Raw genomic sequence first — 12,643 nt, forward strand, 5'->3', positions numbered from 1 at the left:
AGGAGAGACTCTGTTGACGTTTGAGTGTGTGTGTGCTTGCTCCGTAGTGAGACCCAGACAGACCACACCATCTGCCTGTGACGCAGCCCAGTCTCCTCTCTCTTTCTCTCTCCTCTAATTAATTCCCCCTCCGGCGAACAAGGTGCTTATAGAACTTCTCGCTCAGAGGATGCTGCTCTGCTCACCCCAAAAAAAGGAATGAGCCTCTACATTATTGAGGATATGATCAATCTTAGCCCCTTAATCAGTCTGGCTTTTACCACCTAACTTTAACATTTCTATCGCAACATCATCTCTGTATTCATACTGCAGTGCCGCTTGTGAACAACGTGCTTAATAGGGCGGTAACGATACCAGTATCGTAGACATGGATAGTATCGACTATCCACCTCTACGCTGATTACTACATTTCTTAAATGGAATGCCTCAGCTAGGGCTGTGACGATACCAGTATAGCAATATTTTTTCCATGGCAAAAAATGAAAACACAAAGTAAACTCTTTGGTCCTTTAAAAACCTGCCGTATGTAAAATATTGTATGCTATAGCTTGGGAAATAAATAAATAAATGTGACTCTGGATGAAAACATAATGTTTGTGTCCAACATTAGAGCTGAATAATCAAATAAAATGCTATTGGTTGCATACACATTTTGCAGATCTTATCGCGGTTGTAGCAATGCTTACACTACCGTTCTAAAGTTTGGGGTCACTTAGAAATGTCCTTGTTTTTGAAAGAAAAGCATATTTTTTTGTCCATTAAAATTACATCAAATTTATCAGAAATACAGTGTAGACATTTTTTATGTTGGAAAGGGCAGATTATTTAAATGTAATAACTACATAGGCGTACAGAGGCCCATTATCAGCAACTATGTTTCTTGTACTGCAATGAGTGCGCGTACACTCACAGAAACCCTCCCTACTGTTTAACGTAAATGAACCACCTCTGGTTCTACCTTTTTCGGTCTTTATATGGCAGAGAGGCTAACGTGCTGTGTAACGTGCTGTGACTGGTGTTATGTATGTGTCCCCAGGCTGCAGGAGAAGGTCCAGGAGACCATTGAGGCGCTGCGCCTGGCCGGGATCAAGGTGTGGGTGCTGACCGGGGACAAGCACGAGACAGCGGTCAGTGTCAGCCTCTCCTGCGGCCACTTCCACCGCACCATGAACATCCTGGAGCTGGTGCAGCAGAAGTCTGACAACGAGTGTGCCGAGCAGCTCCGACAACTGGCAAGGAGGTAGGACACTTTTACTCACATCTACCACCATGTTTCCCCATGATCTTCATGTCACTCACTATGTCTGTGATCCAGGTTGTGTCCTGGGTTGACTTGTCCACATGCCCTCATCAGCAGGTTGATGTATTCAGGGTAATCTACAAGTCTTGGTGCAATAAATAAGTATAGAAGTCAGAGATTAACGTCATATTTGGTGTTAAGGACAGTGCTCTAATGTTCACACTACACAGTGATTCTCTACATGTCAGAATGTTGTCAGAGCAGCTCTGGAACCTTCTGTTCTGTATCACCACTGATACAGTCCCTTTTTCAATGGTCCTTGGCTTATTAATGGTGAAGGAGGAGTCTCGGTGCAGGTCCCCTGGGGGGAGATTATCATTAGTCACGATGCGCCGTGGGTGACTCAGTTTGGAAAGCAGAGAAGAGTTGCCATAGCACTCTAACTGGAAGATATACATTTTTTTGTTGAGGTAGTCACGACTCGAATCCTCCCACATACCACCCGTGCTGGGTGACAAATGATGGATATGGTTATGAGAAATCAAGACCATTAATATGTTTTTATTCAATTCCATTTAAAATGGGTTGATTATGTTCGGAAATGATGCATAACCCTCCCAGTGATGGCCCATTTGTGAGATACACTGTAGTGTGTGTACACATCCTGTGTCGTGAGGACCTCTATGCTAAGGCTGTATAGTTATTTATACCTGCTCTCCTCTCTGTGTGTGTGTAGGATCAAAGAGGACCATGTGATCCAACATGGCCTGGTGGTGGACGGGGCCAGCCTGTCTCTGGCACTGCGGGGGCACGAGAAGCTCTTCATGGAGGTGTGCAAGAACTGCTCTGCCGTGCTGTGCTGCCGGATGGCGCCCCTGCAGAAGGCCAAGGCAAGTTCCCTTACTGTCACTGCTTCACGTCACTACCAGCCTATTAGGGGTCTCCTTTATGAATGGAGCCAGAGAACAGCGCTATTCGGATTTTTCTCATGCTCTATCAAGAATTTAGAACAAATGTCTAAAGATGATTGTCTACTAACAGGCTACAACTTATATCCTAGTAGAATTAACATACTGTATGATTAAAACAGTGCACTCTTACAACTCACTCACAACCAGTGTTGGGGAACATTACTTTTGAAAAGTAACTTGTTACTTTACAACGTCACGTTCGTTGTAGTGAGGAGACCAAAGCGCAGCGTGATGTGAATGCATATTTTAATACAACACGAAGAACACTAACAAACTATACAAAATAACAAAACGAACGTGAACGCTATAAACACAGAGTGCAGACATGCAACATCAACATAGACAATAACCCACCAACCTCACCAACCTAACTGGAAAATGGTAACCTAAATAGGATCCCCAATCAGAGACAACAATAAACAGCTGCCTCTGATTGGGAACCAATAGACCATAGCCACCGTAGACCTACATATGTCTAGACTAGACACACACGCCTAGACTTACAAAAAAAAACCTAGATAAGACAAAAACACACATACCACCCTTGTCACACCCTGACCTAACCAAAATAATAAAGAAAACAAAGAATACTAAGGTCAGGGCGTGACAGGCACACCCATTGAAAGTAACGTACAGTTACTTACTATGGAAAGTAACTAATTAGTCGTTACATTCATTTTGCGTTAGCAAAAAGAAAACCCTCTTAAGACATGTTGATCATTCTTATGCCCAGTAGAGTAGAGGTAACTTTAGCACGCTACGTCTGTATCACTCTGTGCTATACCAACTCATGTAACAATGACAGACGCAATATCTCCTTTACAATACTTAAATACATATGTAAAATGAGAGCTCAAATAGCTAACAAGGACAACTGGCTACCAATCTGTTGTACCTGATACGAACTGGGTTATATGTAAAACTAGGCCTATACGACTACATTGTGAACTTTTAGTGCCCTTTTAACGTCAACTAGCTAGCTACATCATATCAAGCCTGTTGTCTGGTTTGCTTTGTTATCTAGTTAATAGCCAATGCCATGGCAAGGAAGGTAGGAATTAAGCTAGCCTGTTATGCTAGCGACGATGCTAACAGTTTAGCTATCTAGCTAACATTAGGAAGCTAAATACATGGATCGCAGTCTGGCTTGCCCTGGCAGGTGTGTAGGGTAACGTTAGTTACAGCATGGTGAATTATATTCAACATCTTGCTAGCTAGCAACATTAGCGAAGCTAGCTGCACAGTCACATATTGGCTACCTAGCAACATGACATTTCTAATTTCTGGAGGAGGTGGAAACTCAATTCGAACTAGCCCACCAAGGCCAACCCGGATTCTCTTCGAAGTGCCAATGGAAACAAGTCTTTAGTGCCCTTTCCTTTATGCTTATGGCGAAGACGGAGCTGGAGAAATGTAAATTCTTATTAACTGAGCTTAACTTGTTCACCTACATTGTTTGCTATTACCAGACAATAAACGGGCCACTCGCCTAAACCCAATGATCCGTGTGAGTCCTGCAAGTAGCGCCAGTCAAGATTCGAGCGGTAACATTTGGCCTTTTCTTCTACCAATTCAAAATAGTTCCACAATGTATTCTCCGGCATCTCGCTACCAGCCAGCTACCCAACACAACGTTCGTGCAGAAGCAGGAAGAGTGCGAACCGGCATAAACAGCCTAGGGAGAGGGATTTTCATTTTTTATTTGCACCAACAAAGAAAAAGCTAAATAATATTGTTAAAGTAACAACTTACTTATTAGAAGAAGTAACTGATTACTTAAATTGAAAAACTAACACTTGAGTTAGTCATTACCACAAAAAGTAATCTGAGTACTCTAACCCGTTACCTTGTAAAGCATTACCCCCAACACTGCTCACGACAGTGCGTGCTCTTGCATGATATGCACAAATTGTCTTAGCTATTAATCTTCAGGAAGTTATTTCAGCTTCATATTTTGGTTTCTCTGCTTTTTGTATTAGTGGTCAGTGCTGTGGAGGGTAGATTATCTGACCAGTGCTGTGATTTTTGTCTGCAGTGTTACATTAAAGGTTAATTGCTGTGGACTTGCCCCTGGTCTCATTTGGACTGCTTATTAATGAGTATTTTATGCTGCTTGGCAGGTGGTGAGATTGCTGAAAACATCTCTAGAGAAACCCATCACTTTAGCCATTGGGGATGGAGCCAATGATGTCAGCATGATTCAAGAAGCCCATGTTGGCATAGGTAAGTTCACCATCCCATCAAATTACAATAGGGTCATTCCACCTCAAAAAGCACGAGAAATAGGATTTTAATGCCCACCATCTCGGATTGTTCTAAAATCGTTTCTGTTAAGATTAGCATTCCCCCAACATGATTTTGTTGAAATATAATTTGGTCTCTGACAAATTAAGCTGCACCCAAATTGGCCATTTTAATTTATAGGATTCATATAATATTCAATAAATATAGTACCAAGCATCTGATTTGGACTAAACTTTATTCTAAAAATTAATTAGACATGAGGAATCCAAAGAAATGGTCGAAAGCCATCCACAGACCTACCCACATCCCACGCCAAATATCACCCCAACAAAGAGTATATAGTATGTATCGGTTCTCTGTTTGACAAGTAGTATGGCGCTGCGGGTCAGAGCATTGTTTTTTTCATATTATTATGTATTCAGTCATGGGGATTTTTTTCCGTTCATATAAATTAGTCATTGTAGTTGTTGGGTTTATGTCCCATCCTACATCCTGATATTACCAGGTTCTGACCACTAGATGGTGCTGTTCCTGCTATTAGGTGATTTTATTTTTTTATTTTTGAAGAACCTCCCTGCCTTGTTAAAGGGATCATTCACCCAAATTACTAAATTGCATTGTTGTTTTTTACCCTGTAAGCAGTCTATGGACCAGATATGACAGCAACTCATGCTTTGCCCGGTCAAGGTAAACAGTGCAAGTCAATAGTACCTATATTATCATTTGCATGCTTTATGTCCAAATCATGTCCAAATTTAAAGTATCTAAAAATTGATTGTGCAACTCAATGATGTTACTTTTAGATGATTTGGATATGAAGCGTGGAAATGCTAATATAGGTACCATTGACTTGCGTTGTATTTGTGCTACAAATGCAAAACATTTAGTATTTGAAACAGTGGCCAGGTAAACAAAACCAAAGTGTGGGTTGCTCCCATACCCGGTCCATAGACTGCTTACAGGGTAAGAAAACCAATATGTAATTTGGATTAACTGTTCCTTTAACAATGGGGAGTTCTTTAAAAAAATGCCTAATAGCAGGAACAGCACCATCTTGTGGTCAGAACCTGGAAATATCAGGATCTAGGATGGGACATAAACCTTCAATGACACATTTCTGTGAACAGGGAAAAACCAAATTCACTGAATACATTACATAGGATGAAGAAACAATACTCCGAGCCGCAGCTCCATACCACTTGTTAAACATTGAGAACTAATGGCTTTTGACCACTTCTTTGGATTCCTCATGTCTTACTTATTAATAGAAAAACATTTGGTCCAAATTGGATGTTAGATACTATAATGACTGAATATTATCTGAATCCTATAAATTAAAATGGACAATTTGGTTGCAATCAATTAGCTTAATTTCTCAGAGATCTAATTTTATTTGAACAAAATGTTTCCTGAATGCTTCGTTTCTGTAGTTAGAAACATAAGATATTTCAGAACAATCTGATATGGTGGGTCATGGCTTTCTGAAATGACATGGAACGTCCCAATAACCAATTACTCAATATTGTATTTTGTTTGTAGTTTCAGTACAAGGTGGTTAATAACAGACTTTTTCATTTTTCTCAGGAATCATGGGCAAGGAGGGAAGACAAGCAGTACAAAACAGTGACTATGCAATAGCGAGGTTTAAATTCCTTTCCAAATTGCTGCTTGTCCATGGCCACTTCTACTACATTAGAATAGCAACCCTTGTACAGTACTTTTTTTACAAGGTGAGTTCGATGTTTAAGGATGCTTTGCAGTGTCCTATACAATGAAAACCAATACAGGAGCTAGATGTTATTGTCTCAGGTCTAAATCCCTTTTTGTCTTCTTTTAGAATGTGTGCTTTATTACGCCCCAGTTTTTATACCAGTTCTTCTGTCTGTTTTCACAACAAGTAAGTGTCTTTCAATGTCTCATCAGTTCTATTTGTTCATTTTTTGTGGTCCCTTATTACTGTTGCTTTTTAAGTGTTGTGTCAGTGTAGTGTGTTCTGTGTGATAAACATCCCTGTTGTTCTGAAGGTACCACGTGTAGCTTTATCTCCACTGAGGGATCAACAACTCAAACTGTCCAGCTTTGGATCATCAACATACAGTATAAATTAGCCAAATGTCGTCCCTAGTTGATGCTGGATAAAGAACGGAAGTGATTTTTTTGGCAGGTGTATGTGCTGTGCTGTACATGGCACGGGGTTATGTGGCAACCTTGTCCTAACTCGTTTTTGTGTCCCTGTTTCCCCAGACTCTGTATGACAGTGTCTACCTGACACTCTACAACATCTGTTTCACCTCCCTGCCCATACTGGTGTACAGCCTGTTTGAGCAACTGGTCCATCCTCATGTGCTGCAGAGCAAGCCAGTGCTCTACAGGTAGGACATGGTGTTCTATTTGACATATTTTATTCCATACAGAATGAGGCTGTACCTCCATTAGATGCAGTTACCTGAAAACACAACAAGAATTTGATAACGGACAGTACTATCCCTTTTTGTCCCTCCACACCAACAGAGACATCAGCAAGAACTCCCTCCTTTCCTTCAAGACATTTTTGTACTGGACACTGCTGGGCTTCTGCCACGCATTTGCCTTCTTCTTTGGTTCCTACATACTGATGGGGGAGGACACGTCTCTCATGGGGAATGGACAGGTGAGGGTGGCTGTACTGTACCATCTGCTCTACCTCTGGTAGTGGTCCGCTTTGGGGAGGGAGGGCCAGAGATCAACCTGGCTTGGCCTGACAGCGAACCTGATTGTGAATGTTCTGTGCAGATCTCTGGGAATATTGATTGGGTGTTTTACCAAGACAGTAATATGAAATCTTGATATTTCAGTTTGTTAGGCAGTGTGATGGCAGTAAGTTCTAGACGGTTCCAGGAGGCTGCCTGTGTTGTGGTTGTTCTATTCATGCTACAGCCATTTTTCTCTCTCCATTCTGTCTCTATTTTGTCTCTAATCTGTTTGTCTGTGTCAGTCTTTCTACTAGAGCAGGGGTGGGAACGGACTCAATTTACTTTAAAATGACTAAAACCAAATTGAAACGGTGAAGAAATGATAAAGGACCTACATTCATACAGTTTCTTGTCCAGCTCACTAATAATCACCAAAAATGAAAGCTAGACAGTCGGGGAGCATCAACATTTCCCAAAATAATGTATAGAGGACAATTTTTTTGCCAGTCTTGACGGCGAGGAAATACATCAAATTTTCAGTGCGGCCCTCCGGACCTCGTTGAAGACCTACTGCAGCCCCTGGGGAAAAACGAGTTTGACACACCTGTTGCTCTTTTTTGCTTTTTGTTTTCTTTATTTTTCCTCTTTTCTTCTCCCTCTTTTCATGCTCTGCATGTCATCAGATTTTGAGAGCTAACAGACAACTGGTAAGAGTTGACTGAATTACCGTAGATGCATGCCCGTCATAGTTACTACGCTAACATCTGTTGCTATCATTGGTCCATTCTATATCAGCATCCTGCTTGGTTATGCTTTTGATGATGTGCCATGTTTCTCAGTGTGAGTGGTGATGGCTAGTTGGAGACGCTCACTTCAATAGCTTTCGGAGAGTCAGTAACTTTGTCTCCACAAGTTTGTCATCAATTTAGCTTACAACGCTTAGGCCTAGTCTTCTGGAAAGCTGTCTAATAACACATGACTCGATTTACATTGAGTGAATAAAACATTAAGAACACCTGCTATTTCCATGACATAGACTGACCAGGTGAATCCAGGTGAAAACTATGATCCGTTATTGATGTCACTTGTTAAATCCACATCAATCAGTGTATATGAAGGGGAAAAGACGGGTAAAATAATTATTTTTAAGCCTTAAGACAATTAAGACATGGATTGTGTGTGTGCCATTCAGAGTTTGATTATAAGTGCCTTTGAATGGGTATGGTAGTAGGTGCCAGGCGCACCGGTTTGTGTCAAGAACTGCAACGCTGCAGTTTTTTTTCACGCTCAACAGTTTCCGTGTGTATCAAGAATGGTCCACTACTCTTCGGACATCCAGCCAACTTGACACAACTGTGGAAAGCATTGGCGTCAATATGGGCCAGCATCCCTGTGAAATGCTTTTGACACCTTGTAGAGTCAATTCCCAGATGATTTGAGGCTGTTCTGAGGGCAAAAAGGGGGGGGGGGGCGCGCAACTGAATATTAGGAAGGTGCTCCTAGTGTTAGGTATACTCAGTGTACATCCCTATTAAAGCATTATTGCTATGATAGATGTTATGCCATTGTATTTTCTATTTTCTATTCTAAATGTTTTATTTTTTTTTGTCTTGTAGATGTTTGGAAACTGGACATTTGGCACTTTGGTATTCACAGTAATGGTCATCACTGTTACACTGAAGGTAAATCATGTTATTTGAGTTTTTGCAATTGTTTGATTCATAAATCTGAAAGCAATCCCACATGAAATCTATCTATGTTTGATATTGTTGTCACTGGCACCTCACTCCTCTCTGCTCTCCTATGGCGTTTCACATGCTGTTCTGACCAAACTACATGTTGTTTCTCCTCTCTGTCAACAGCTGGCCTTGGAGACTCACTTCTGGACGTGGATGAATCACTTTGTTACCTGGGGCTCCATCGCTTTCTACTTCATCTTCTCCCTTTTTTATGGGGGAATCATCTGGTGAGCTGAGCTGCCATCTCTTTCCCACACAACCTGTGTTTGTCTAGTACACATGGCACTCCAGTATATAGTATGTGATGAGACCAACAAGTGTAATTGAACTGCATGTGGCATACAGTCTACTCAGATTTTCACCTGTTTTACAGTGGCTAGCATCACAATCTCCATTGTCATCTCAGACAGTCAAAAAGCTTCAAGTTCCATTCCAGGCTCTACTCACAGGGTTAGTTGAGCCTTAACAAATGTTGGCTGGCTAACAGTGTGATTCTCTGTGACCTTTGCCCCCCTCAAGGCCTTTCCTCCACACCCAGGACATGTACTTTGTCTTCGTCCAGTTGCTGTCCAGCGGCTCTGCCTGGTTCGCAATCATCATCATCATCATCACCTGCCTTTTCCCTGACATCATCAAGAAGGTGTTCTACAGGCACCTCCAGCCCACCAGCACCCAGAAGTCTCAGGTAGGACAGAGGAGAGGGGGAAGGGGTGGGCGGCTTGTTGCTAACCCACAGGACACCCTCACAGCAACGTTGTGGTAACAGACTATACACTGACAGGAAACGCATGACACTCGCACCACAGCATGGCTTCTCACCTCAGACAACACAAGAACAACAATTCACTGTGCAACTGACAAAGGCATGCTCAAAACGGCGGGATCTCTGTTCCAGCTCTAAACCTACTGTAGCGTGTCTGTGTGTCTGCTAGGTGGGAGAGCTAGACGGTAGTAGCATGTTACTCAACATGAACACAGTTTTATTTTTAAACAGCCTCCTCAAACAGACCTTTCAACTGTTCTGTTTTTGTGGTCACAATTTACTCTTTGCTTAAAAGGTTGACATTGATATGCCCTGTTTTTTTGTTTGTTTATACGTATTGACCTTTTTTACATCAAATAGTTGTTCAGTCAGAAATTCTAGCATCTCCACTCTCTAAAGTGCTGCTCGGCGGTTCTTAGAAGATAAAAGCTCTTTCTTTCTCAGGCTTGAGTCTCATGTCCTGTCTCTGTGATAAAGGCACATTTCTGCCTTTCTCTGGCTGTCGTGTGTGTGCGTGCACATGTGTATGTTTGAGTGTGTTACAATCAGCCTCTGTTTGTCTTACTACTGTGTCTACCATGTATGTCTTCTTCCCTCCTAACTGACCGTCTGTGTGTTCCACCCTTCCCTCTGCTCTGTAGATGTACTCCAACCGAGTCGCTATAAGTGACGACTTCATCGCTCTGCAGCCTCTCTCCAGAGCCAAGAATCAGATGGGCAAAATTAGGTAGAGTAGGAGGGCCGTGCTGCCTAATAAGTCTTGTCTGCATGCAGAGGACAAACTAACTAACCAGCATTCTAGGGAAAAGGGAGAGGAAAGGATAAGTCTAAGGCACTTTGTTATGCACCCCTGCATGTTGGCCATAGGAAAGCCTCTATCAAGTGCGCGCCACTTCAGGTTAGCACAGAAGGACCAGTGCTCTCTGCATTGGGCAGAGCAGCACCTCACTGCAGCATGGTGCAGCAGCCCTAATATAAAGCTCCAGCCATAACGGCATGTGGAGCACAGCTCGAGTCTGTTTGTGTGCTATTGCTAATACAGTAACTCTGAGGCACAAAATTATAGTTAGCAAGAACTTCAAAGCTGCTAGCTGGTGAATGCCATTTCCATAGGAGTTTATTCACTGTATCTCAAGATCATATTCTGGACAGCATGCTCTTAAACAGTAGCATTAGTTTCTTAAGATATGCACAATGAGCAGAGAAAATGACGACCACTCCATCCTAAAGCAAGTGATCAATTTCCTAATTGGATTGACTTGTTTACGGAATAATTGATCATCTAAATTCTAAATTAATTCCTCAGTCATCCAGATAGTTGATCAATTTACATAATTGAAAGTACACTGAAATTAATAAACTGGCTCACTGGTTCTTTGGAACATCTTTGTGCCCAGTCTCCTAATTAAAAGATTTGTGTACACATTTTTTTGGACACACATTGATCAGTAACTGCTATGTGGCTAGCTTCTTACCTCCTATGGATGTGGGAGTAGTTTTTGTGCTCATTCATCTTGTTCTCTCCTGTTTCCGTCTGTCCGGGAGACTTAATGGGTTGTTTTGTGCTTCCAGATGGGAGAGGATAGGAGTTCAGTCAGCTCAGAATATGACTCTGCTGAAAGCTGGAGCTGAGGGGAGGACAATTGGCAACTGCTAGCTGCTTCTCCTCCCCCCGCCCAAGGCCCAGCCCTATGCTCCCCTAGGTAGTAGTCCTACTCCTACTCCATCTGTGTGTGTGGGTCCTCCCCTGAACTGCCATCGTCCACCCATCCCCATATAGCCCCCCCCCCCCCCCCCCCCACATTGACCAGAGCCATCCCTCCTAGAGACTTTAGCTGGGATCCTATCAGGGTATGATCACCCTGGGTGGTGGGAGAATGCTGGCACGTTTGTTTAACTGTCCTCTCAATGTCGTCCCCGTTCGTTCTCCTGTCTGTCTGGATACTACAGCATTCTGCCCTGTGTGATAACAAAACCCAACCTCACTTAATCATGATTTGTGTCATTGTTCACCGTTCTGTCTGTATGTAAGCAATAATGTTTATGCATGTTTTATTTGCCTAAATGCCTTTAAACCAGCAAAAGACTGAAGCTCATCGTTTCAAACAAACCATATTTTTCATTTCAATATACAATAATCCTACCAGCATATGGCAAAATGATGGTTCTGTTTTTTTTGGTGTCCCCCGTCATTTAACTTCATATACCTCATTCCTGACTTCATTTAATCAAATCAATGGCAAGGTTACTATTTCACCTCATTAATAACAAAGATTATGATTGTCAATAGATCAAATGTATCTCATTGTATTTCACATGTTACCAATATCACCTTAGTCGAACTCCTATGTATTCCTGATTTTGTATTTTTGGTGGGTTCTACATGTTATTCATGGCTTCTATGTTGTTGATGGGTCTAGCTAGCTAACAATTGTGTAGTTCTGTATGATTTTTCTGTTTGTGCTAACACAAGGTGTTAATTTACAGGGGCGGTAAATCATGTAGGAACTGATCGGGGGGGCGGCTGATTTTAAAGTAACTGTCCAGTGAAAATTTTACTTTTAAAAGCTCATCTGTTAACTCATACCCAAATAATGTTGTTGACTCGTCCTGTTCTCTTATTTGTCGCCAAAGCATGCATTTCAGAGAAAAAACTCTACTTGTATCTCAAACACTTTTTTTTTTTTTTTTTTTGCTATTTCCTCATAGAGCATGATGTCATGTTTTTGGCCAATCAGCGGTTTACTTGTCATGAGTATTTGTATTGACCCGTATACGCCCACACCATTCTGTTGTTGGTTACACCCACAACATTCAAACATAGAAAAGCAGCTTTTTTAACACGCTTTATTCCCATTTTTGTAAGGGAAATTATTTAATTAATATTGTAATTTAATTATAGGTCATATTTCATAGAAATGTGGAATCACTGGACAGCTACTTTAACAGTCAATCATTACCACCTCCAACCATGTTAGAGGGATTCCCTAGCGACAGGTCAAGGTGGAATCATG

General features: G+C 41.8%; 1 protein-coding gene across 5 annotated transcripts in view; it reads left to right on the plus strand.

The window, feature by feature from the left end:
* Positions 1-12,643, plus strand: part of LOC129810532 (phospholipid-transporting ATPase IF-like) — a 34,439-nt gene that overhangs the window by 15,558 nt on the left and 6,238 nt on the right. For 2 of the 5 annotated variants that reach the window (XM_055861097.1, XM_055861098.1), the window contains exons 19-28: positions 1,037-1,240; positions 1,977-2,130; positions 4,332-4,434; positions 6,040-6,185; positions 6,293-6,352; positions 6,700-6,827; positions 6,967-7,105; positions 8,744-8,809; positions 8,990-9,093; positions 9,386-9,551. In XM_055861097.1, coding sequence (XP_055717072.1) covers positions 1,037-1,240; positions 1,977-2,130; positions 4,332-4,434; positions 6,040-6,185; positions 6,293-6,352; positions 6,700-6,827; positions 6,967-7,105; positions 8,744-8,809; positions 8,990-9,093; positions 9,386-9,551 — 1,270 coding nt within the window. Of the gene's footprint in view, positions 1-1,036; positions 1,241-1,976; positions 2,131-4,331; positions 4,435-6,039; positions 6,186-6,292; positions 6,353-6,699; positions 6,828-6,966; positions 7,106-8,743; positions 8,810-8,989; positions 9,094-9,385; positions 9,552-10,270; positions 10,357-11,201; positions 11,333-12,643 lie in introns of all 5 variants that reach the window. The other 3 variants (XM_055861100.1, XM_055861099.1, XM_055861101.1) reach the window with 3 other exon arrangements.

The sequence above is a fragment of the Salvelinus fontinalis genome, chromosome 14 (genome assembly GCF_029448725.1).
Source record: "Salvelinus fontinalis isolate EN_2023a chromosome 14, ASM2944872v1, whole genome shotgun sequence".
Taxonomy (NCBI): domain Eukaryota; kingdom Metazoa; phylum Chordata; class Actinopteri; order Salmoniformes; family Salmonidae; genus Salvelinus; species Salvelinus fontinalis.